This window comes from Aythya ferina, assembly GCF_964211825.1.
Source record: "Aythya ferina genome assembly, chromosome: 2".
In the NCBI taxonomy this organism is placed as follows: domain Eukaryota; kingdom Metazoa; phylum Chordata; class Aves; order Anseriformes; family Anatidae; genus Aythya; species Aythya ferina.
In genome coordinates, this window is record NC_140297.1 from 138,813,865 (window position 1) to 138,841,476 (window position 27,612).

The following is a 27,612-nucleotide window of genomic DNA, read 5'->3' on the forward strand; positions in this document are numbered from 1 at the left end:
AGAGTTAAGCATTACTCATGTCAGTATAGCTCTCAGTCAGTTCTGAAAGCTGGCCTCACAAATGTGAAATAGGCAGTATTTTCATTGTTTTCCATTATACATTTTTCTCCATTTAATTAGAATAAGACAGGTCAGTATAGTAATTTACGAATACCTTAAGAATTATTGTATACAAAAGACAGTCTTGAACAAAACTGAAAGTCCCTTTAGATCTAAATTTTAATACGCCCTCTCTGATTAGGCAGAATCCAAAAATACCAAATCAACAAGTGAATTGAAATTTTTCAGCTCTTTAGTATTCAGTAGTGTAATGAACATGATGTACCTGCCCAGTTATTCTTTAAGGGAGATGAGCTCATTTCAAATAGATAACCATCTTTGACTTCTCTTCTGATTCATCACTGACCTGAACTCCATTTGAACCTTGTTAGACACAAAACAAGCAGGATTCCTGGCCTGAGCTATAAAATATAATTAAGCCCTTTTGAAATGATGTGTAAAAGAACATAGCTTTACCCCCACTATAACCACCACCACCACCACAACCAATAAAGTTAAATCAAGCACTGCCTGTAATGGATTAAAATAATAAATGTTCCTGGATTTTAGTGTTTGAAGTATTTGAAGAAAACAGGCTCCCAGCAGCCAGGACTGCTGAATGCATGGGGACATTTATTAGTGACGAATTCAAGGGTTTGGCCTGTTTAAGATCATTACTTTCTGTTTACCGTGTGTTACACATCTCATGTTTTTACAGAGCCCACATGTGTCCATATGTAACGCTGAAAAATGCTCTTTTACTGAAGAATAGTTAATTGGTAATGTGTAAATATTGTTCTCATGGGGAGAATGATCTATCATAAGATTCAGCTCGAGACTAATGAGAAATCCAGTGCAGTCAGTGGATTGTTAACTAAATCTCTCCTGGAAAATTGTCTTTTACTACGTGTCTCACCGTTTGTTTGCTACTGCTGTTTCCAGACTTGGATAAATTGGCTGCCTATTAAATTAACTGCAGTATTCCCCCAAGTTATTTTCATAGCTTTGTTACCTTTTTTTTTGTCAGAAGCTATTTCTTAGAGGATACCTATCAGCAAAGCAGTGTAGCCATAGTATAAGTACTCATTATAAGTACTCATTATAAGTACTCATTAGTACACATAGTATAAGTACTCATTAGTATCTCAAGTTTTCTGGAAAAACTATACCATAGTATAGTTTTATAGTACTCATTAGGTGATGTATCTTCGAGTTTTTGAGGAAAATAGTTTATGTAGGTAATTATAATGTATTTACATATTCATTGCTGTCCTGTCTTTGGCAGCTATAAAATAGTTGCTAAAAGTGCAAATACGAGGAACGAATGCTCAGAAGCAAGTATCACAGTTTATCACCGGTGTAATGTATGACATAAAGTAGAAGGTGATAAGGAAAACTACTTGCTAATTAACTTCTTATTGCTAATAAGAGGTTCTGTCTCTGCTGACCAGCAGTGGGGGACACTTAGGGTGGGAGCGCGGCCTGCTGTGGTGCGCAGGCCCCATCCCTCACATGCCTCTCGCCCAGTCTGAATTGGAGAACAGGCTCTGGCTCTGGGGCCTGGTTTTGTTCCTGAGCTGCCCCAAACTCGGAAAAGCAATTTTCTTCCTAGAGATAAGATTTATAGTAAAACCATGACTCGCTTCCAACAGGCTTTTGAAAATACAGCTTGTGCGTAGTCTGGTGCGATTTGTTGTATTTGTTATGTACGCTTCCATTTTCTTAAAACACTTTCCTCAAGTGTTTCCTAAAGAAATTTACCAACGAAAATAGTGCTTTTTGTTGTATTAGGTGACGGTGCCCTGAACCAAACAGGATTTGCAGCTACCTAAGGAAGAGCAGTACAGTGCATTATAGAAGGAAAAAAAAACACTCCTGCTGCATTTCTACTTGTTTCATTTGGAGCAAATTCAAGAATAAGTATTTTAAAATGTTTTTGAAAACAAGATGTCCATAGCTGATGTCAAAACATTGTCTCTCCCTTTGTCTGTGAACCAGGAAGAATAACAGAACTGTTTCTTAACACCTGTTTTGCCTAAACACTACGTGATTGTTACTGTAAGACAAGGATTATTTCAGTGTATTTGCTGCAGCTATTTAAATGGGCCAGCTCTGTTTCTCTATGCATGCATACACAGAGATTCATGCATGCAGGGCAGTTTAATTAATGTGGAGCCTTCTATTATTGGTAAGCCCCAAGATAGTTATATTGGGGTACTCACATTCTATGAAACGTCTTTGTAATGTTTATATTAGTATAAATCAAGTCTTTACTGACTGGGAAAAAAGAAAGGGGATGTTAGAAATCAAAGCAAATGTTGTCTTTTAGTAAATTTTATTCATTATTCTCTTGTAATGATCTCCATCTTTAATTTCTGTGCAAGTTAATTGCTAGATACTACCAAGTTACAGCTAGCTGTTTCTCAAAGCCTCCTACATTATTTCCAACTGTATAAATATATCTAGATATTCCTTTTGACTATATGTCATCATAAGGTAATCCTTGCAGTGACATAGAGAAGCCTGATTTAAGTTGTATTCTGCTCACTTAGCCTGGCAGCATCTTGAGGTGCTATTGTGGGTCGGGGTGGGGTCTGACAATGGAGGGTTGGCAGCATTTTTTAAACACTGTCTAAAGCAAGTGCTTCATATTTATTAGTTTCTTGGAGGAGTATTTTAAAAGTCATGAAACTATTTGTTTCTAGAAGTAAATTATTGCACGTACTGAAAAGTGTGTTGGTGTTCACGAGCAATAATCCAAACAGAACAAGTTAACTTCTACATATCACAACAATCGTTTATGAAGATATATTGCTTCTGTGTGGTGCCATCTCAAGTTCACTTCAAATGGAGACTTTGATTTAATCTGTTTAAACTGAAGTTAGAATTCTACAACAGAAGTTTGTGAGAGATGCATGAAAGGACTGTCAGAAAACTGTGTGTGGGAGGAAAAAAACAGAGGAGAAATATTTTGCATCTTTACCTTTCAGAGATGATTGCTTCATTCTTAGGAAAGCAACTTCACTACCTGAGCCTATACTTTGAATTTTAGTATGGCATTTGGCAATGCTAAAATAAGTTCCTTTCTAACACAAACTGATATTTCTTCACTCCCTTCCCTTAGGATTTGAGATTATTTCTTTTCTAATGTCATTGTTTTTGGATTTCTGTCCTGATGGTACCCTATTGAAGCTTCTGTCATGCCCTTTTGTTCAAACCGTTTTTAGGGTTTGCGCATCCATGTCAATCTTCATCTGTTTTCTTTAAGCTTCTTCAGGACATCACTTTGCCCAACCTTACCTGAATGTTCTTTGCATTTTTTTTTTTAGTAAAAGCACAGTAGATTTTATACTAAAATTCACTTCTTCCCCGGGGAGCATGTAGATACAACTGCTGGGAAGGACAAGGTGTCATATTTGCCCATGGAAGAGCAGTCTGTGTCCCAGTGAGGAGAAAAATCTCTCATTGGGTCGGTGAGCTTTACCTGGTATTTGTAGGAAACAATTTGTGGAGGTGTTTCATAATATTTATTTGTTTAGAATTTACCAACACATCCTTTTCTTTTAATTGTGTCTTCATTTCTCAGTTGTTTACATAGTGACTGAAAAAAGGCACTGCTGATTCTGAACCAGGATTATGTGCTGAATGCTCAGTTCTGTTTTTAAGCAGTTGAATATTGTGTTTTCTTTGTACTTCATGGAGATGAAATGACAACAGAAAAAGACTGCAAAACATAATCCTTCCAAGTGTAATCCCAGTGAAAGAAAACATAAATAAAACCACTTGTATTCTGGCATTCCTTTTTCCCTTTTGTTATTTTTGCAACTTGGCACATACTCCAATAAAACTATAGAACATTTCTGTATGTTGCGGAATTGTGCAATAGTTAACAGGAATTTCTCCTCTTTAAAAACAAAGTTCCGTGTAGAGTATTAAAAAAAAAATTAATTTCCAAAGATTGTAATGCCTCTGAAAATAACCAAACTGGGCATAGCAGGGCGAGGGTGATCTCTTCCCCTAGAACACCTCCTTTTCTTGGGTTAAGACTATGTGAAGCTGATTCATTCCACAGTTTTGCAGAACCAAGTCTGAACTCAGACCAAAGGAGAGGCATCGTGTTGTTTGTATTCTTGGTTATCACTGTAGTATCAGAAAAACACTGAACAGTTTCTGACGTGTAAGCCTTTTACATGTAACAGCAAGCCCAGGGACTCAGAAGCCAGCCTAAATAACCCTGAGCTAAAACCCCTTTCACAATCAGTGGCAAGAGTCCTGTTTGATTGGCATGGGACAAACCTTCACTCGAGCCCTTGATCATTCTTACTAAACTCCAAACAGCTCAAGGGAATGATTATTCTTGTTTGTGATTCCTACTCAAGCTGAATACAATTCAATGCCATCAGAGCTATTGGGACTGTTGGACCACCTTCCTAGTGGATGCTGGATAAATATATATAAAAAAAAAATCTAATATATTTCCTTCCATTGTATGAAATATTTCTTGGTATTATGAAATCATAACATCCCAGGAGGCAGGCAGACTTTTTTTGTGGATTCTCAAAGACTCATAGAAGAAGTTTTACAGCATGTATTCAAAATAGAAAGTTGTATTTTGGGGGGAGTTTTCTACCAGCAAAGGTATGAAATTGTTAAGTGGAACTATGCCATGAAATATCTGTCTGTGTAAGCCTTACGTGGTTTTGAATCGTTAACTGTTTGTAAATATTGTTTCATTAGAAAAATAAGCCATCGGCATTGTAAAGGATGGTGACATTCAATATTCAGTGTGTTTTTTCCAACTGTGAGCACCAGAAGAGTAAAGTTAACACTACCTCAGATGTAGTACTTTTCATGTAGATATACAAAAGAATTAAAGAGATATTAAATGCGGTTTGTTATATTAAATCATGATTGCAGAAGTTAAATTCACAAGAGATGTGAAATTTCTAGATGGGGATTTTTTCCTAACAGTGTTTGTTTTTAATGAGAGTACACAAGGCCTATCATAAATCTAGCACGCCATTGTCTTTTTTCAATGTTTTATAAAGCTACGTAAACTGCAAATGGTTATGATGTGAAAAGTTTAGATTAAATTGTTTTTTAGGTAAACACATGTTATATATTTTGAGTTACAGTAATTGCTTTGAATTATTTGAATTCAAACATTACCCTCATTCTCCTGCTAAGCACTCCAAAGTCGAGCAAAGCAATATTTTATAGGTAACCTGAACAAAAGCAGAGAGAATAATTCAAAATAGCTATTTCCTATCAGTTTAGAATATAATCAAGTGAAGCAGCTGTTCTTGTTCTTAATGTACTCTTTTGAAAAAAATTCATAGTTTAATGAAAAATGTCTCTTCTCATAAACCGTAAAATACTCACACATGTAAAAAGTCATAATGTTTTGGCAAATAGCTCTTTGTAAGGAATGCGCATGAAACATACCTGCTCCATAACTGCAATACCGCATAAAGAGTGCTCAGTAATGTTGGAAGAGCAAGCTGAAGGAAAAAAAAAAATCACAAATCTTGTGGTCCAACTGTGATCCTCCTGCTTGGACAGGAGAGCAGTGGTCCACAGAAATGTTTCCATGGAAGTCAGTGGGACTGCTTCTGGGAGAAACTGCATGCTGGTACTGATTTACAATGTCATCCTAAAGTAAATTTGGACAACAAACACAAAAATGCCGGGAGAATAACTACTGGTAGGATAAATTCTCCGTCTGTCTTTTTAGGAATCCATGGATCATCTTTTGTCCTGGACATAAAAGATTTCCTACTTAAAACAAGTCTCAAAGAAAGAACGAGGTCTCTGATCGGCCCTTTTTGCTGTTCTGTTAGTGTGGAAGCCAAGTGGTGTAAGCACAGCGGTGATCCTGGCCCAGAGCAATCCATTCCAAAAATATACATTGATTTGAGAGGAGGACTGCTGCAGGTCTGTATGAGATGCTTATGGTTCTGGTATCGAACTCGCCTGGCTTTGGATGATTGAGATTTTACAAACAAATTGCATGGGAGCCTGTAAAGCAGATAACAAAAGCTCATTTGGGTGTGTTTTTGTTGTTGTTTGTTTGTTTGCTTGGTTTTGTTTTGTTTTATTTTATTTTATTTTATTTTATTTTATTTTATTTTATTTTATTTTATTTTATTTTATTTTATTTTATTTTATTTTATTTTATTTTATTTTATTTTATTTTATTTTATTTTATTTTTACCTTTTAAAATGAGTATTCTTTTATGTAAAACTGTTGATTGAAAAATTGTGTAAGATTTTTTGTGTTGTTGTGTTGTTGTTTTTTTAATGCTACTTGAGCTATGTATTGTAGCTGTATGTGTGTGTTCCCTTAAAAGTACTGGATCAAATTACTAACACTTAATATTTAGGACCCTGTTCTGATCTGTGTGTGTTTGTCTGTCCATGAGCTATGTTTCTGTAATGCCTAGGGGTAGTCTTAAGAAATGCATATCCTTTCTTTTTAAACTTACACAAATTTCTCAGGGGAGTAATTATAAACTGTTGTTTGTAGTAATTAATACTCAGTTTTCCATGCTGTCCTCTCCTTTTTGGAAGTATGGAAGCCCATAGCTTGAAACCAGTCCAAGAAACATGGGAGTTATTGAAATGAAAAATAGATTCTGTGGGACTTAAACAAGTAGGCTTTAAGATATGTCTTGTTTTAATTATTTTTATTGTAGAATCTATACACACCAAATGTTTTAAAATAAATATATAAATCAAGTATATAAAGCCCAAAAAGGAAATTTTGACATTTAGTTGTGTAATTAGACCTTTTCCCAGAATCGACATCAGAAATTCTTAATACCACAGCACTTGGAATAGGGCTAATCGAATAATATGAATTGAATATATATACATATATATATATATGTATGTATGTATGTAAATAAAGTCAGTTTGTTTCTCTGCTTCTTTTTGATTTGTTTTTCACAAGTACTTGGCTGACCACCTCTGCATATTCTTACTAAAAAGGTGCTTTGGTGCTTGGGTTTTCAATGTTATTTTATTTTCTGACAAGGACCTGAGAAACATCTATAAATTTGAGAAACAATTTATTATTAGAATATATCCTGCAGTAATTAGCTTTTCCAGGAAATAAAAAAAAATAAAAATAAAGATCCAACAGAATAGGTTTGAGAATGCTTTCAAATGAATTTATTTGGGGCTAATTTTACCAGATCTAAATATGACCTCATTTTCTACCACTGTTAATTTGTATTACAGCAGAGCCTAGAGAGCTTATGTAAAACTGGTGCCTTATCTGTGAATATCTCTATTAGGAGCTCCTTGCTCTGGAGTTCCAGCTGCCAAAAAATAAAATAAATGAGAATGGGTGGAAAAAAGCATCCTTCATTCCTCCAACCAGTGGAGAACTGAGGCCTTGGGGATCACGTTAGTGACACAGAATTCTGACTTTCCATATTTTTATAAATTTCTGTTTTTTTTTGGTTTTTTTTTTTGTTTGTTTTTTTTTTGTTTTTTTTTTTGTGTTTTTTTTTTTGTTTTTTTTTTTTTGTTTTTTTTTTTTTTTTTTCCCTAACTTCAAGCCATGCTCTCAGAACTTATAGCACATCCAATTTATATTCTGTGTGTTCTCAGTATTTGCTTGAGGTGATCTAGAGTATGTCTTTCTAGTCATCCTCTTTGCTCTGTTGCATTTTCAGTTTTTAATGTGTTCCAGAATTCCAACATCCTCTTTGAACAATTTAAACTTTGAAACTTTAGCAAGTTTTGTCCTATTTTGAATTGCAAAACCTGTGACTAGTCCTAGCAGGATGTACTGCACTCAGCTGTATGGTTTTGCATATCACTTTTTACTTCTGTGTTTTCAGTTCTGTGCTCTTCCAGGCAGCATCTCCCTCAGTTGCAAGTGGTATGAATTAATGTATTCTTTAGAGTGATGAAAAGAACAAATTTACCAAAATTATTTTGTAGAGGTTTCTTGTTGTTCCTATTCATTATTTTGACATTAAGAATACTTAGAAGAAATTAAGATAAAAGTAGAGCAGACTGAAAGCAATATGAAGTTCCTTTTAATTTCCCTTCAAATGTGACTGAATATTGTAGGTAATCATTTTGTCTTTTTTTTTTTTTTTTCTTTTTTGTAAAGGTTTTCTGGGGTCAAGAGCATTTGAACTGTTTAGTTCTTCTCCAGGAGCTTCTGTGGGAGTACCTTACTAAACACGGCAGTGTAGAGACGTTCATGTCTGAACGTAGATACCCCACTTGTTTTTCAACGGAAAGGAATCAGGCCTCAAAAACTGAGCATACCTCAGATGATCTGAGAACAGGCCTGTTCCAGTATATACAAGATGCAGGTAAGAAGAATATTATTACTCTCTTTATTTTAATAATTATAAAGTCAGTACAGTAGTAACCTATTAAAGATTACTTGCTTCTCACAATTAATTCTTTACTTTTTTCTTTTTTTGAAAAGCAATAGAAATGACATCTGCTAGAATGAAAAAAAAATAGTTTTTTGATTTCTTTCCATTAAGCTGTAATCTTTTAAAAGTCAGGGAAATCGCTTTTTTTACTTTCTCTCCTTTTGATCCTGAAGGGTTTATTTTTAACTACTTTGGTCTCATAAACCAGCATGTTTCTTTTTAGAAATTATATAACAGATTATAGCTTTCTTTCATTTGACAGAAGCACAAAAACTGCCTGGTGCCTATGAAGTTGTGTTTTACAATGAAACTGAGGATAGTCCAGGAATGATGCTATGGAGATATCCAGAACCCAGAGTGCTCACTCTTGTAAGAATTAATCCTGTCCCTTTTAATACCACTGAAGATCCTGATATCAGCACTGCTGACCTCGGAGATGTTCTTCAGGTAGGTAATGAAAGTTTTCTGCTTTCATTAACAAAAGAAAATATTACAGCTGTAAAGTGAATGTTTTCAAACTTGCATTTATTAAAAATGAGTGCAAAACAAATGTCAGGAGCTCTATAAAATCAATAGGAGGTAAATTCCACAGCTTACACGTATCTTTAGTTTTAAAACTACTTGTCCAAACATTTTAATCACTTATCTGCAAAGTCTTTCGGCTGTAGCAAGCTTTATCTGTTCTGGTTTTCCAGGAATACCAAGTCTTTATTCTGGCTTCATATGTTTTCACCCATCAGTCTTTATTTAAAGATTTTATTTGATTTAAAAGAGAGACATACATGTATAAAGAAAAACCTGGTCCGAAATTGCCGAGATGCAGTGGAATCATTGAACACAAATCTCCAATCCTGCTGTTCTCTCCTGTGTCTGTGATGGTAGATGGCTGTACCTCTTCTAGTAAGATCCACAGGGTTCGGAGAAAGGATCTAGATTCTCTCATTTAGCTTTGACAGCGTTGAAGTGAGCAGTTTGGCTGTGTGAGATCATGGAACTGCCCTTCAAAGGAGGGCTGAGTGCTGCAAATCTGTGATTCAGCGCTTCAAAAATAGGGCCATACCTCACAATTGCACTGATCCTTAACTCTGATAATTTTTGCTTTCCAAAATTTATAGTTAGGTAGTTACACTGTCTCCTGTGTAGCGTGATACATGTTTATAAGGGTTACTTACTCCTTGCATGCCTATTTTGATTTTTGCTTAATTTCAGTTTTAATAATCTTGGTTTTCTTTTTGTATTGCAAATTGGATCTCTGTCTCTTTTTTTTTTTTTTTTAATCTAATCTGCTTGTTGGTCCGAACAGTATTATAGTGTTGTCAAGGGAATTAAGTATCTCCCGATTCTTCGTATTTATTCAGAAATGTTTAATTATATTTTATTGTTCCTATAACTGTAAAAAAATGCTTTTAAAATTGAATTATGCAGCAATATGTGTTGAGCTTTGGATGAGAAGTATAATCTTCTTCAGATAAATGGTATAATGTTATTACCGTGCACATACTGCTAGTGAGATCATGTAAGTGTCCTGCCAATTTCTTTGCCCTCTAGACAGCCAAATGTCAGCTCCTTTCAGTTATATGAAAATTAAAATTAAATGGAAAAAAAATAAAACCAGCTCCGTTTGGCATGAGGTTTGAATCAAAGACGAAAATTATGTTATTGTATGCTTTCTTGATGACCTATTAGGTTGCTATGAAAGCCAGCAATTTGCCTTCTTTCAGGGTGGTATTTTCAGAAGATAGCACAACAAGGTTTTGGTATGAAGTGCATTAAGCTCCCTTTATAGACAACAGACATCGTGAGGATAATGTATGTGTTTTGTAATAATCTGTCCCTTGAAAAGGGAAGCATCAGTTCTTCGAGTGGGTATCAACAGGGATTCGACGGCATATGCAACTGGACTCCTTGTAGCAAGCACGTTTTGCCCCTTTGTGCTTCCATACTACAGGGAAGAGAAAAGCAATCAGTTGCAATCTTCTGTCATCTCCTCTGGGATTACCTTACTCAGTAAGACAGAAGCCAGCATGTGCTCTGCTGCCAGTTCTTACGTTCCCTCAACTTCTACTGGTCTTCACGTAATTCTTCAGCATAGCATTTAATCTTATACATTGACCACCACAAACTGTTTCCATCTTGTTTTAAGTTTGTAATCAAGCATCCCTGTATAGCTTCCCTCCATGATGCTTTCGATTTTGTGATGAATCATTTCTTAGTAGTTAATACTTTGAGCTTTCAATTACATGGAAAGAGATTAAAGATATCAGCCAAATAAGAGCACAATGGCACATGTGTGATCTTGACTAACACATCTACTTAACAGCTATGCTTTTGGGCAGATGGAGTGCAGAAATGCCTACAAAAGCATCCACATTTTGGTAGTGGGCCATTAATTATGGCAGTTACTGTTGCCTGACTATACGTGGTAATTTATCACATTTTCCCAAAATCGCAAATACACATAGACAGAGCAGGTCTGCACAAAGTCAATAAGCAGCCATTTAAAAAATGCATTTTTTATTAATCTAACAAATAGGTGGGTGGGAGAAATAATAATTAATTTACAAATTCACCAAGTACATATCTCAAACTTTTGGTGCTGATTTAAATGAAAAGGAGGTCTTTCATCAGCTCTACTTTTTCCCTGTATGGATATATCTATGTTACTTAAACACAGTGTGCTTACTGTGAATGGGAAATTTACAAAATATAAAGAGGAAAAAGATAAAACAACACTTTCATTCACTTCTTGACATGAAGCAATAAAGGAACATCTGCAAGCCAAAGACTTAAGCTTTTTTGATAAAGGAACTAAATTTCAAGACAATAATGATATCAAAGTACATTAGAAATATATTTTTAAAACTTTCCCAAGATTGCATATATGTTCAAATGCTAGGAGGACCCATAATGTCACCAGGTGTATTACCAGTCTCCCTTAATCCTTCACATAAATCCAGGCAAAGGTGCACTTGTATGAGTTCTCTTGAGCTTAACAGACTTAAAAGTTTGCTAGTTGCACAATCTTTCATTCCAAGTTACTTGCTGTGACATTTCATCTAGCTTTCTATCTTTGCTAAACTTCTTCTGGCATATCTTTTTAATCATGAATAGATTTTAGAAGTCTCTTTGTTTCTGTAACTGTTCTTTGAATTCTTGGAACTTGCAAAAGCTTCACCATAAAGAGAATTTTTTTAGATACCAAAGCTGTAAGTCATCTGCTGTGGCCAAAGGATAAGCTAACAGCTACAGTTTATAAGAGTTAAAATGAACGATATTTTTTTATGAAACCTTACCTTGCTGCTATTTGTAGTTTGTACCAGGAGCTTATTTTCTTGTGTTTTTATGTGTGTTGTTGGAAGGATAAGCGATTTCACTTGTCAAATTTCTAATTTCTTTTACTTGTTTACAATCCCATCACTGTTGCTTTTATTTGTAGAGGAAAAAGGAAAAACAGACGTTTCTGCCATGGTGTATAGCATGTTGCATTTTCTTTAGTGATTTCAAATAGAAATTCAATCTTTTCATTTGAAGGCAGCAAGAGAGAATCCCAGTTGCACTTGCAAGAAACCGCGTCCGGATTGTATTTCTTCTGTGAGATTGAGAGAATTTAAATTTGTTCTTTTTCCTGTTTACCAGACATTGCAGCTCCTTTATATTGAATTCTTAATCCCTCACTGTCCCATTTTCACATGTTAAAATGTTCTTTGGCTCTCATACCATTCTATTAGATAACTACTTGGTGAAACACCTTTAGATTTCCCTAGTAATTCTTAATTTTTTAAGGAGTTCCTGTTAAACTGACATTTCAAAGGTATTACTAATTCTCAAGTAGTAAAACCATTATCTGGCATCACTTCTAACCCTTTTTGATCTGCAAAGCAGGAGATCTGCCTTCTCTTGTACTTGGTTGTTCTTTGATAGGGTGAGTCCTAACCTATGAACACAATATCAAAACATATGTTCTTAGTCCACACAAAGAACAGAAGAAATTCTTGAAGCATCCTACAAGACAGATATCAAAATACAATAGTAACAAGATTATGATGATTTCAGGTTGAAGATGTAGTCTATGCCAGGAGAAGGTAGCCAGGAACCATGGTAGTTTTGTGTCTTGTATAACTTTATGACTGAAAATATTGTTGGGTGGTTCGTGGTTAAAAATAAGGACACATAGAAGTATCTAAATTAATATAAAGAAATGTCATGTGCTGTTTTTATGGGAAACTTGTTTCCTTCAATATTATTTTTCTAATTGTGAGAGGAGCACAGATTTGTTTTGGGATACCTTTGTTGTATTTCTTACTACTCCCTTTTATGTCTACATCACTGCCAAGATACTTTCTGAATATCTCAAGACTGTTTTAAAGTTTATATATCAATTAAGATTCAAATTATGCAGCAAGTAAATATTTTAGTAAAGGTCGATGTGGGATAAAGGAATATGCGCAAGAGAAGTGGTTTTATTTTATCATGAAAAGCAAAAGCAATTAGGCTTGTTAGAGTAATGTGTTAAATACTGCCTCTAAAACACCACTGCTGTACCCTTCGTATAATGGAGGTCTACAGAAAAGGCCTTCAGGCAGCAGGAGACTCAAATATTGGTAAAGGCATACTCTTTTGATCTTGACTATTGCTAAGATAATTTTTAAAACACATGGAGGAGAAAAATCGTATTACGCTGGTAACTTCACTTAGGGCGGCACAGATTTTGTAGGATTGAAGTCAATCCCAGTGCTGATTCCATCTAATGTTGTTTAATCCAGGATAATCCATTACTGCCCAAATCAGCAAGGGCAAGGAGTAGAACAGTGTTGATGTGAGAGTCGTATTCACAGTTCAGGAGCAGAGAAAAGTCCAATTAGGAAACCTTTCACAGAATGAATTAGAAGATAATAAGCAAGAAGAAGAGAAGAAGTAGCAATACCATTACTATGTCAAAAAGAGATACAAAAGAGACGTCCTCTGAGACTTTCTCCATTGCAACAGAATAAACTTTTAAATCACTCAAGTAGATTGATGGTAAGAGAAAGTCTGATGGTTGAAGATAAAAGGATGAGTAATTTTAAAAGCATAGTTACATTTAGGACTTTAGCTTTTGCAGATAATTTCTATAGTAAAAATTGGTGTTGGAACTTTGGAATTGTGCACACATTTATTGATTTGTCTCAGCAAGTTCATATATGGAGACTTAATTCATATATGGAGACTTAATTAAGGTGTGCTTCACTTTCCCACTCTAACTGTAAACTATATTATATAAGGCAACCAGCTCGTTGCTACAGGGTAACAGGTCTTTTCTTTGCTCCATGACATTCTTCTGTAGCAGTTGGTGGAGGTTATTCTCAGTCTTGTGATTCTGTCCATAAAACGTCTTCTCCTGAGGACTTTGAAGCACAGTAGTAGCCATCAAGCAGAATATAGTTTATAAATTATATAGAAAGGTCTCCAGGGAAGATCTCAGAGTTGAAGACATGAGCACCTCAGGAGCACAAGTGTGCCAGTCAGCCTAAACTGCAGAGAAAGGGCCTTGGTGGTGTCTTTCTTCATTACCCAAATGATGAGATCATTGGCCTGATCGGGTGGCAAGGACGACTGAAGGAGAATTTGGGGCTGTTCCCTCAGTCATGATTGTACTGCCTGCTTTGGAAATGTGGTGTTGTTCTGGCAACTAACCAAGAAAGGAGTAAGGGCAACCATTTCTAGTTCCAGACAATAGTTTGTAATTGCAGGTAATACCACAGTCCAGACCATAAAGGATAATGCAAGAGAAATATATGCCACGCCATAACAAGGAACTCTAAGGTGCATTTCAAAGGTGTGGTGTAATACTAAATTCAAATGTGCTTGTACAGTTCCTTGAGTCTGTCAGGTTGCAACAGCTGAGAGAGGATAAATGTTCTTCATTTATTATTTTTACAATTTGAAGGAGGAGAGTGGCAGGAATGAAAACCTAGTGATTCAGTAGTGATTTTTAAATTGTACAGATAGAATATTGAGTTAGCTACATTTAGGGATTGAAGATAAAAGAAAGTGGCGGTGGATATTTATTCTGAGTCTTAAAGCTAAGACTTCCACAATGCTTCTGGTTTTCCAAAGTCTTCCCGTGTATTTCTGCATCCTTGATACTCTGATTTACTTTTGTCTTTGCCTCAGTGTAGCCTGTGTTCAGTCAGAAGGATGAAGAGGAGTTCTTCAAGAACTTTTAAGAAGAATCTATTTTTCTGATTTCATCTAGGCCACATTTTTATATCGTTTATCTTTACCAGGAACAAGTTCAACAGGTTAGGGTTGGCAGGGAAGGGAGCAAAGATTGAGGGTGGTTGGGTTCACCAAGACAGGAAAGCAATTTGTGTGCTATCAAGGAAGTATTTGGCTTTTCTGTGCCAGCAGGTGAATAGTACATGCAAATGATTTCCTGTACAGCTGGAGGCCTGTTTTACCTCGTGAATTTTTCACAGAGATACTCAGTGTTTTCTATTCCAGTGCAGAGTTATTTTTGCAATAAAGGATATTGCTGGCACTGCCCCATACCTCAAACAAAAAGCTCTATCATCATGATAGCGTTTACACAAGTGGCCCTGGGTTTAAATGGTGGAGAAGAACAGATTTGCCTAATCAAAGTGATCGCATTGGGTGTAATACTCTGACTTCTGAGCTCTGTGATTTATTTAAGCTGCATCACCAACAATGACTTAAAATTCTTTCTCCTGGATTGTTAGCCAGTGATAGATACAAGCTGTTAATGCTTACAAGACAAAAGGAAGATAATCTGTGGCATTTGTTCATTTCTCCGTATGAAGTTAAAATATCTACTGAGCTATAACCCTGACAGGTTTTTTGTATTTGATGATGTTTCCCTTGTGTACCTGCCAGGATTCCTATTGCATGCAAGTGTAGTCAGCATTGCAAGAGCTGATGAAAAGATGAATGTGTCCTGAAGTTTGCTTTTTTGGCCTTTCTTCTTCATGTAGTATCCTAATAAACAGAGCACTTACTCCTGGTTTAGAAAAGAGGTGATTAAATTAACCAGACCTCAAGGTGTACTGTAGGAGACTAGGGAAGTAAATATAGTTCTGAGGTTGTAAGGGCTTAAGTGAGATTTAATAAGGAAAGACTAGGTAAATAATCCCTCTCTGGTAAATTTCATTTGGAGTATTTGCTGAGATGGTGAAGTCTCCTTGAAGAGACCATAAAATATTTCCAGCTTCAAAAGGTGAGGATTCAAAAAAGTGTCTATTGCACTGCATTAAATGCTTACAGTATTTAACTAACACATTTGCAAACTCTACATCCTGGAATCTGTTTTTTTCAACACTGTCAGCCAATAAACAGTCATTTTCTAACACCTTGTGGTTGTTTAAACAGTGGCTTAAGGAAGCATGAGCTTAAGAATGACTGACATTAGACCTACTGTAAGTCATTATTTCAGGAAAGATTTGACATGACAGTCAACAGGAAAAGAATTATGATCAATGTCAAAAACATTCATTTTCCCTTTTGACAGAGAATACCTCATTTTTGGCTGGCTCTGCTTCCTTTTTACTTTTAACTCCCTGTTGGGGCCACAATATTCAGCTGGGCATTTTGAGAGTCTGGGAAAAGAGCATTTTGGGAAACCACAACTTTTATTCATCTTTGATTCATTTCTTACATTTCCAAGCAACAACTATTTTGGAAATCCAGATAATTTGTGCGTGACAGGTTAGTGATTGAAGTTCATAGTGTTATTCGATAATAAGTTGTAAAGTTCAGCTATGCTCATCGATACACTTGATGGTTTGCTAATTTTTAAATCAACTGTCATGCAGTTGTATCATCTTTAAATAATCAGACTTTTTAAATGAATGGTGACATAATTTGTCTAATTGGAAGCTGCACAGAAAACAATTCAGTGCTTCATCTGGGATTCTTCTTTTTAAAACATACTTGTTAGTTCTACATTTTGATGTTATTTGAAATGAGTGCACTAGAAATACAGTGTTTTTATGATCTCTCTACTACGTGAAGAGTTGCAACAAGCTTTACACAAAGCACTACATTTTCATTATTGAGCATATCTGACCGTAAACTAGAAATTTAACAAAGACATTTTAATGTAATGGAGGAAATTTCTTTCGTGTCACTGGAACTGATGTTTACATACATGCATATGTACAAAAAAGAATGCAGTAAAGAATTATGTAAACAACTGTTATGTTTAAGAGGGCTGAAGACTTGCTTTTAGCCTAAACCAATTACACTTCAAATGATCTGGATGTAAGCACCATGATACTAGGCAAAATTTTGCATGTTTTCGAACATTAAGGCTCTGACTATTAATGATCAGTGTTGTCTTCATTTTCTTTCAAGAAAGGAAGTAGGGGCTAAAGAAGTTTCGGTGTTACACATTGAGTCCTAAGCAGATGTTGAAACAGAGCCTGTTCTCTTTAGAAATTCCAGCTTTAAGCATTAATTGTGAACTTCCTTGCTAGAGAGTAGGATTATCTCAGAATTCCCTATTTTGTTAATGTATTTTGTGTGTATAATCTTAATTATTTTGCTGTGTGATCTTAGTGCTCGCTGCATCAAGATGAGGCTGTATCGTTTGGACTACAGTTTCGGTGCAGTCTGCAGGGAGTTAAGCGTAACTCGTTGGGAATGTTAATGGAAGTTGTGCATAATTTGCCTGTGCATCTCACTGAAATTTACCCTTTGGGGTTACTGAGCTAGTGAAAATTCTACCGGGTGCCAGAAGACTGACGAAACCATCAGATTATCTTAATGACAGATTTACACTCTCGTTGTGTTCTGTACTTTTCAGATTTTGTAACTCTGATTTATGAAACTTTGCAAACCAAAGTTCTTTCGGCCGTTCACTGATCTTGTGGCACTTTTTGTAGGAGTCAAGCTTTACTGTGGTCAAAATATCCCATGTACTGAAAATTATGCCGTACTTCATGTACTAACAGACTACTACCCGCAGTCCCAGAGGTGACTGCATTTCAACAGTATACTGCTTACATTGTTAACAAATATGGAAACCTAGAAAATGAAAGTCTTAGGAAAAATCATCCACATTTTATTTATATCAGAAAAAAAAAGAATTAAAAAACAGTGTAAGTAGCTAGGTCTCTAATGTAAGATGTCCTGTTTATATAAATTTGTCAATACTTAGCAATAAATTAAGAAAATAAGCAAGATCTTAGTAAATTAAATGAAATGCTGTAGATTTTGCTATTGGAGAAACGAGTGGTCTTCACATAAACTCTGTGTCAAGATAAATGACACTTAGTAGAAAAAATGGGTTTGACACTTAGTAGTGCATACATTTTCTTGTTTAAAAGAATGCTGCAGAAATCTTCTCAATTATAGCATAGCACTCCTCTCTGCTCTCTTAACAAAAGCTGTTAGTGTGTTTAATTTTTCTGTAATGAAAAAAGTCAGTATCAGTGACAGATTACATTACTATACACACCTGCATTCGTTCTGAACCTGCTAGCCTGATAAATTGATAAGATAAGTTGGTCACATGTTGTTTTTAAAAGGTAAAGAACAGAGTTCCTAATAAAAGAATGCTACATATTTCTTCTAAAAGGTTAAAAAGCATTTCTCAGGGCTCTTAAATTACCATATTCTGATACCAAGGGAAAATAAAACCTGGGCTTAGAGTCTTGTTTGTACTTAGAGGGCTTTCCGGACAGGAAGGCAATCTTGATGCAATTCAGTAAGCCACAATACCAGTGGGGCATTACAGGTGAAAAATTTGCAGCTGTACCCCTCACCACAATGTATTACAACTGTACAGTGGAATATTTCCTGTACAGAAATAGGGCTTGGTTAACTTTGTTTCCCAAGAGTAGATCACATTAAAATGTTATAAAATCATGATTTCCTGCATTTGAATACTTGTGGTTTCTCAACTGGTTCCAATATTACAAAGGGTTTTTTATAGCTTCTATTAGTTGAAGATGTATAGAAGCTTTTTCTTTTTTTTTTTTTTTTCCCAAAGTCAGCTAAAAGGCAGTTATGTGTTTTTTAAGAGCAATTTCTCTCAGAAGACAGGAGTTTTCTTTCACATCTCTTTATTATAATTGAGTTTTTAATATTTACTTTATAAACTGCAGTACAGATGTAAATACAAGCAAAATTAAATAAATATGCTAATAGTACCATAAATAAATTCATTAAATGGAGTTGAAAAAGACAAGGTATTTGTTATTACTCAGTAAACAAAATAGTAGCTATTTTCTTTATTCAGTCAAAGGCTTCAGTGTGTATAGGAAAACAAAGAAATTAGGCAGATAAACAATTTGGAAGTGAATATTTTAAATTGAACGTGGTTTAACAAAATGTGTCTTAAAGCTAGAACACTTCAAAGAGGAAAAAAGCGAACTGTAAAGAAAAAATACTTTTTTTTAATTTTTTAATTTCTCCAGTTCAGTATCTGATTATTACTGGCTGTTGAAAATTAAGAGCATGCCACTGTGGAATAACTTTTACTGCCCAAAACATATGGGTATTTAAAGCATTAAAATAGTGTCAAAGTAACAGAAAAACATAATAAAAATACAGAGAGGATTGCAGTGGGAAGACAGCAAATACTTTGAACACCTAAAATGTATTTAATCCTAGTACTAATGCTAATACTAATAACCTATTTTTTTCCTATAAAATACTTTTTTTTTTCTTTTTCTTTTTTTTTAATTTGGATTTTTCATGAAAAGAGAAAACTGGTGGTCTGTGGCTCTGCTCAAAAAGGTTTTCTACACTGGTATGATACAATGTTAGCCCTGAAGAATGCTAAAAAAAAAAAAAAAAAGCAACTAACAGCTTGATTTGTAGCATGATTTTTCAGTGTCAATCACATGAGAAAATAAACATACATGTCTATTTTGAAGTATCCTACTATCCTACAATTGTACAAAATATTCCAGTGGTCAGATCAGATTGTGTGTGTGATGTAAGCAGGTATAGTAAGGAGGTTTTATTAAATATTTTCTTTTCAGCATGTTTTTTACGTAATTAATTTTTCTGTGTATTTTTTTCTATTTTTATATAAATCATAGTTCAAAACCAAATTTAAAATTAAAGTTCTTGGTAGTTACTGCCAAGAATTTTCCCTGTATAAAAATCTGGATAGAGCTTTTTGTTTTCTGCTGCTGCTACTTCTGTTCACCTGAAGGCAGAATTGTATTTTTAGGGCAGTTGGCCCTGAAACAGGAAAATATCCTAAAAACGGAATAGCGTTATTACAGAGCAATCAGTTTATTCATGCTCAGGAAGCTCGAGTTAAAATCTCAGCATGGGTTGGCGTCTGACACAAAGTGCTAGTTTGTATTGTATTCTGCCTCTCGTTCACTTAGGTGGCCCTTCTCAGAGAAGATAAAACACACACATGCTTCCTGTCTTCTGTGTGCGTTTTCTTGTACAGTAGTTGTTTCTGGAACAAGAGTAACTTCATTTCCAAGAGGAAACACCCACCATCTGAGGGACTGAGACTCAAGAAATGAGCATTTATTCTGCAGAAGCTTATTTTCCAGCAAAAACTAAAACAAAACATAAATTAAAAGGATGCACCACTGAAAGCAGCATTAAGCACATTCTTCTGTAACCCAACTATTAATATCTTTCTCTTTAGACAGCTGTATGTATATATTTAAAGGTCTGGTTTTAATACTGATTTTAAAATTAAATGTTCTAGTTTTTAAGTAATAAAACCAGCATATTTTAATATAACTTTAATTCAGCAACCGCAAAGAGCTAGGTGGATGGCTATAGTGTTTTCCTAGACACAAAAACGATGTCTGCGAGAGTGATGTGATTAGCTAAGATATTGAGATATTTTAATTATTTCTGTCTTAATGGCAATAATGTTTGAGACCTGTTTGATGTTTGAATCCTTCCTGTTTGAGACCTGTCAGCATGAGGACAATATGTATAGTGAATAATATAGATGTAATACACCTGTAGTTATGTATATATGTAGTGTATATAATATATATTTAATATATTATATATATTTAATATATTATATATATATATATTATATACATGTGTATATATATATTTAATCATTTATGGCAACCTGGTAGCTTGTAGATGTCTGGCGTTGTCTAATATTTAGCTGCAGAGCTCAGCTGTAGAAACATTCCTAGCAATGTTTGGTAGGCACCAGAGGCTTTTAAAGTCCAGATTAGCCAAGTGGTCTAAAGGTGGGAGGATAACATCAGGTCACAGGAAAATCTAGAAGCATGTTGTCATCATAAAAGCCTTTAAAAAGCACATATGGATCAACAAACCTTTTTCATTCTGTCTTATTCTGCCTAACTTCAAGTACAAATAGAGATTATCCATGTGGTCAATAAGATGTACAACACATGGATGAAAATATTAATAATAACATCGTGTTAGCAGATTATGTAGCTAGGCCTGACCTTCACTTTCCAAATAGGAATTAAATTATTCAGGTACAGATAAAGTGAGGCATAATACATGATGAAAAATTAAAAACATGGATCTATCACATTGTAGTGCACTAGAGGGGATATTTTTGTTGGTTATTAATACGGTCTTGCTGATAGATTAACAACCTTTCAGGAAATGACTTGAAGGATGCAGGTTTTAAAAGGGGGGTTCAAGTTTCTTTGTTATTGTTGTTTGCTTGTTTTGCAAAATATTTATGATAAAGGTTTCAAAGCAAAAGAGGTTCTGTTTGTGAAGAACTTATTTATGTTCACAGAGGTGATTCTTATAATGTCTATGCTAGTATAATACGTATGAGGATTTTTTCTCAAAATTGAGTAGAAGGAGAGATTTCACAGTGAATGGGAAACCACTCTCTCTTACTCTCCTAAGTCAAAAAAAAATCTGCTCCAAGGCAATTATTTCAGTAGAATTGTTTCTTTGTGTCCTGTCCTTGCAGGGAACAGAACTGAAACTGTCATTCCAATGAAACTGCTTTCCTTCCTGCCAGAATTATTAATACACCGTTTTCATTCTTAATAAGAACAGTTTGTCAGAAACAGACAGTTTTCAGATCTCCCATATCTATAGTCCACAGTGGTAAAGAGAAAAAGGATGAACCTTCAAATTTTCTTTTTGTCTCAAATTTATCTTAGCAACAGTTTTGTTAGTTTTTTTTACAAGCACTAATAATTTAGGCTAATTTCATGTACCTTTTCACTTCTGCTTCTGATCTCTATTATTAATGTGGTTAAAAAAGCATCTGACTGATGTTTTTCTCTCTATTGCCAGAGTCATCCTTCTAAATAAGTGTGCAGTAGGATGTGCTTTTCTTGCAAAACTCAGCTTTGAGGTTAAATTTGAGCCCAGAGTTAAATAATAGTTTTATACACATATAGGTGACATAGGCAGTACATTAATGGCTCTTTTTGCATGTTATGGGTGAATAAAATCATTGGAATTCAGACCCCTTGAGAGTTAGGAAAGAAGATAAAACAATATGGAGAAGTGTCTGTTAAAGCGTGTTTGTTGTTTAGCAAAGAAGCTTGTGGTTAGATACGCTTCTTCAGTGTTTAGTTTTATAGAGGCAGCACTAGCAGTAACAATTATCTGAATTATAGCTTAGGTTTTATTCAGATATTTTAAAGCAAAAATACCATATTTAATTCCACATGCGAGGATTTTTTGTTGCAGATAATTCATTTATTCCCACTGCCTATGACTCAGTTTTGGGGTTATAGCCCATTTCCAGGCTTTCACAACTATTATTTTTGGCAGCTAATATTGCCCAGAGCTACCATCTTTCCTTAAATTTGCCCAGATCAGGCATTAGTAATAAACCCCCTAGAACAAATAAAGCTAGGTATGTAGGAATCAAAGGTTCTAAGTCAACTAAGTCTTTTGAAAGCTTCAGACTAGAAAGCTTAAAGTTTGGACAGTCCCAAAGCATGAGCTGTATTTTATATAGGCTCTCACATACTGTATTTTGACTTTTTACTTCCAATGTGTAGATGACATCTTGAAATGTGCTGTATCTTCCTCTGGTAGATTTCTTGACATCCTGCAGTGAAGTTAGGAAAAATTTCCTGAGTAAAAGTAAATAGGAATAATCTTTTCAGCATGCCTACCAGCCTGCTTCAATTGGTAGATGGTATGTTCCTTCTGGCTGCTCGTACAGCTGAGTCCAGTGGTTGCTAATCTGCCTTTCCAAATTCTTTAGAATTCACTTAGGAGGTTACCATGAAGTTCCTAAAAAGCAAGCGCACTGTGTTAGGCTATACAAGAGCCTTAAGAGGAGTAGTTAATGTCTTTATGCCATAATAATTGTTTTGATCATTTTGCTTTGCCATTTTTTCCTCAAGATCAGTTTCCCTACCACCTACTGAGTAACTACATTATTTATTTTTTTAATAATATGTGTGAAATCTGTTTGGCTGTTGTGTTTTTTTTTCAAGCTTTCCCTTTATCTTCCATGTTTATTTTCAATCCCTGTATTACTTTCCTCTAGCCTTACTAATGGTTTTAAGTTTTCATAATGCAGTGCCACTTGTGAAATTCCTTTATCATGCTCTTCAACAACTTCTTTCAGCTCATTAATCTTAGCAGGAATAGAATTTATCATCTTGCTTAATCTCTTTTAAAATGCCTGCTACTTGCCATCGTGTTCCAGTTTTGTGAGATTCTTGTTAGAGATTATTTTCCTTGCATATTGGAAAAAATATTATGTTGTGAGATGTAATCTGAAAGAAATAAATACTGTAAAATAATAGGATAGCTCTTCAAAACTTCTGTTGCACGTGTTAAATAACACCATTGACAAGAAAAATACCTTAGGTGTTGGGCCAAAGCAAGTATTCATATATATTGAATCAGACTCCTAAAATTTCGATGTTATTTCAAGACTGAGATTTAAAAATAAATGGAAATAAAGACTGCAGCTTGAATCTGTGTCATGTTTTCAGAAGTACCTGTGCAACCATGAAAGGCTGCAGTCTTTTTTTAGAAATGATGCAGATCCTTTCATATTCACATAATTTGAAGACCTTGTGGAAATATAGCAAATATTACTTTTTCTTTTTCTTTTTTTTTTTTTTTTTTAAGTCAGATGTTTTATCATCAGTGGAGACTATGGAGGATTAGAAAAGATATACATGAGTGTGAATGGCTCCACAATGTAGTATGAAAGATAGCACATGATGGAAGGTTACTATTTATATGCTTAGTTAGCACAGGGATATTTCCCCAGATATATCAGTATTTGAATGAAAGGAACATAATTGTGGCATTGCAATTTTGAGAGTTTGTCCACAGGCATTAAAGCCTAAAAAATATTCAACATTGAGAAGTTTTGAAGAACTCTAAATGTGCTAAATTATGAAAATGATCCTAATTCAACTCTATAGTGACACTAAGAGCAAAAAGAATAAGTACAACTTGACTTGGAAACATAGCTACAAGCATAATAATGTAATGTTTCATATTACTGTTATTGTGCACAGTACCACTGCAGAGCTGGCAACACAGAACCAAGAAGGATGTTTTCTGGGTCACCAAACCCCGTCTTCTCCCGTCAGGGGCAATGTTGGTTGCTGTCTCCATCTTATTAACAAATCAAGCTTTTAAAAGCAGCCGTGATGAGCACAAAAGCTGTGTTCAAACCTCCGTCTTTCTTTTTTTCTTCTGGTTTCTAGCAGAAGCTCAATAAAAGAGCAACTCTGAGTTTTCTTCTTTTGAGAGCAACTCAGTTTTAACCTAGAGTTTCTCTGAACCTTTTCCTCTTTTAACTGTTTTTAACTCCTGAGGTGTCTGGAGAGACCAGTGGTCTTCCTTTAGTTTTCCTTGAATTGGTCCTCGACACTGCACAGATTCCAGTGTGAGCTGAAACACTTCTTACATAAATAATTGGAAATGCGTGCCAGAGTCCAGATGTGGCCCACTGGTGTCTTATACAAGTCAATTAATATTTGCAAATATCTCACCTGATGTTTCTCAGGATGGCATTTGCTTCTTCCGGGCATCGTCCTACTGCCTCATAATTTTCCAGCTGACACTTGGAGGTTTGCACCATTTTCGATTGGATATGCAGCTTATAAAGGATATATTGCTACCTTACGCATCTGATGTGCACTCTTTGATGTTAAATTAATCCCTTTTTTCTCAGACACACGTCTTTGAAATTATATTGGCATTCCTGATTGATAGTCTTATGCTACTCTATGTTACATATGTTAATATCATCAGACTTTTGCTAGCAGTTATCAGATTTATACTTTTTTTTTCCATCCTGAACTAAAAAAAATTTAGTGACTGTGGTTGCTGTTTTCAGTCTTCAGGTATCACTGTGACTTGACTGATGTAGTAAAAATCTCTGTTTCAGCCTTTGTGGTTCCACATGTTAATTCTTGCAAAATTCTTTGGTGGAGATTATTTATGTTCCTTTGCTTTCCCCAGCTTGAACCACTGAGCTCCCTGAATTTTCCTTCTTAACCTTCATTCCTATTAATTAATCAACCTGCTGTCACCTCCATGTGTACTGTAGTCCTTACTGAGTAACAAGAAAAAATACTCATGCAGCTTTTTTTTTTTTTTTTCAGTTGTGTCTAGATTTATTTCAATTTCTACCATGTTCCCAATGCTTTCCTGGTTATTTATATTTGTGTGTATGCACACATACACAGATTAAAAAAAAAAAAAAAAAAAAAAAAAAAAAAGGAGTATCACATATATGTGAATACATATGGTTTGTTTTTTTAACTATTTGCTTTCCAGCAACTCCACTTTTAGTATTTCTTGGGCATGTAAAAGTGTCGTAACTGTGGATTTTTGTATCTTAATTGTAGAATCTTCCTGTCTTACTGAGTTAGCATTTATTTTAGATTCACATTTTCATTAACTTTCATAATATATTTTAAAAAATCTAAGACACACTCCTTTAAAATTTATTTTTTTTTAATTAAAATTTGTTTTCTGATTTATTTAGAAATGTTTCTGATTTCTTTCTTTCCAGCTCAGTGAAGCAGCCAAGAATAATGGAAGTGGTTTATTTGCAGACTTAAAATTAGGGATGTGATTAAACTGAAGCTACTATGTCTTTATTAGGCTTGGTTTCCAAAAGCACACAATCGTCTAAATTGCATATTCCATGAAATAAAAGATTGTGTGATTACGAGTACATTATGATTTGTCTCAGGATTTTTATTCACATCTTGACCTTCCGCATGGCATTATGTTGCCCATCAATATTTTTCCTTCTGCATCTTTGATGATTTTAATATGGCAATTAATAAATTAGTAATTAACAAGGTGATATTTTGGTATGCATTGCAACTAAGAGCTACTTCAAATAAGAAGTAATTTTTAATGATGATTAAAATATCCTTGACAATACGCTATAGTGACAGCTGATGGGTTTGGGTTTTTTGACTGCATAATACAAATCATGATTCATTGCATTGTCTTTGTTATTCTTGGGTACTACGGAGCAAATAGTTATTTCTGTACCTGGTAAGAGAAAGCTTGAAATGTTATGCTGCAATGAAATTCAAATAAACATTTTAATTTAAGTCAAGGCAGCACAGAATCTAAGTAACAGTTACAATTCTGATTTTCCACATTGCAGTTTTTATTTAGTTTAGTTAGTTTTCCATTTTTAGTATATACAGTACATGCCATTATATTAATGATGAAGAATAAAGTAATTAACGACTTCTCTGTTTTATCACAGATTCCTTGCAGCTTGGAGTACTGGGATGAGCTTCAGAAATCATTTGTTGCATTCCGGGAATTCAGTCTGTCAGAAAGCAAAGTCTGTGAACTACAGCTGCCCAGCATCAACCTTGTGAATGATCAGAAGGAGCTCATAGCCTCCGATCTTTGGAGGATTGTCCTGAACAGCAGTCAGAATGTGGCTGATGACCAAAGGTAATCTTAAAGGAGAGGGGGGTGGAAACAGAAATCTAATGCTACACTCTTGAGAGATCTTTCTCAAGAGACTTAGGAAATAAAATACTGTTTTCATACACGGTAAGAGAAATGGATCTTAAGCTTTGGACTGTCGTTCACCTCCACACAAGGTCATGGAGTGTGTGCAAAAAGAGCTCTCTTAGATTTACAGACAGCCTGGAAGCATTATAATTTTCTGAATTCGAGAATTACTGAAAAGTGAAGAGAATCGGTTAGGCCGGGTCCTGAAACTGCACAAGGTATTAAAATTGGGTAATTTACAAAAGGAGACTGAGACATATAATGTACTGCGTTATGTACTGTACTACAGTGTATAATGTAGTGATCATTCTTCTTCCATGTATCTCCCCCATACATCAACTTTTAACTGACCTCGGTGCGAGCCAATGACTAAAACAAGCCATGTGTCTATTTAATATATTTATTTTGTAAAATCTAGTTCTTCAAGAATAATACACTTTTATTTACACTGCTTGCTTACTATGCTACCAGTAAAAAAATTTAATTGGTGTTTTCAAACACTGGGGATCAGTTTTTCATTACGTTTATAGCTCACAGCTTCCAATGTTGTACATTGAAGTTCTGTCATTGTACGCTCTGAATTCACTCTGTATTCATTCAGTTATGGTTACTATGCAGAGTCAGAAGAAATAAGTGCAAGGTCACTTCATAAACAGCAGTGGAATTACTGTCGAAGACCTTCTTAACATCTGTATTTAGAGCAGAGAACCCAGAATGACCTTGTTGAATCATTGGTATTTGCTGATTGTTGATGTCTGTGTATGAACACATGCTTGAGTGCATGTGTAGTATTCACATATATGTACATGATGCTACAGAATTCAGAGAAATCAGGGAATATGAACATGGCTAACAAAATCAATGAAGAAAATTAAACATCTGGTTTCCATTAATAGTATCAGGTTGGAAATGATTTCTTGATGTTAATTGTGAAAGAATGCATTTTCATCATTGAGAAGTTAAGTGTTTCAGACAAGGTTAATTCCTCTGAATGTGGGACCTTGGCAAAATTGCCTTCCTGGTCAGCTTAACACCACAGAAATGTGAACTCGGTGGGAACTGAAAATGAAGTAGTGAAATTTAGTAGATTTTTTTTTTTTATCAAGGCATTTTACACTGTAATCATGTGTATTGTTTTTTGCTCAAATAGGGTTCATCACTATAAGCAGTATTTCATTCAGGGAGCTCTGATAAGCTGATGAGTAGTAATTCTTAAGAAAGAATCTAGGGTTAAAATGAAATA

General features: G+C 34.8%; 1 protein-coding gene across 9 annotated transcripts in view; it reads left to right on the forward strand.

Moving 5' to 3' along the window:
* The window catches only part of VPS13B (vacuolar protein sorting 13 homolog B), a 459,486-nt gene that overhangs the window by 366,786 nt on the left and 65,088 nt on the right, over nt 1-27,612 (forward strand). For all 9 annotated transcript variants that reach the window (XM_084510475.1, XM_084510471.1, XM_084510472.1 and 6 more), the window contains 4 exons: nt 5,774-5,973; nt 8,168-8,375; nt 8,707-8,891; nt 26,110-26,306. In XM_084510475.1, the coding sequence (XP_084366601.1) occupies nt 5,774-5,973; nt 8,168-8,375; nt 8,707-8,891; nt 26,110-26,306 (790 nt within the window). The remainder of the gene's footprint in view (nt 1-5,773; nt 5,974-8,167; nt 8,376-8,706; nt 8,892-26,109; nt 26,307-27,612) is intronic.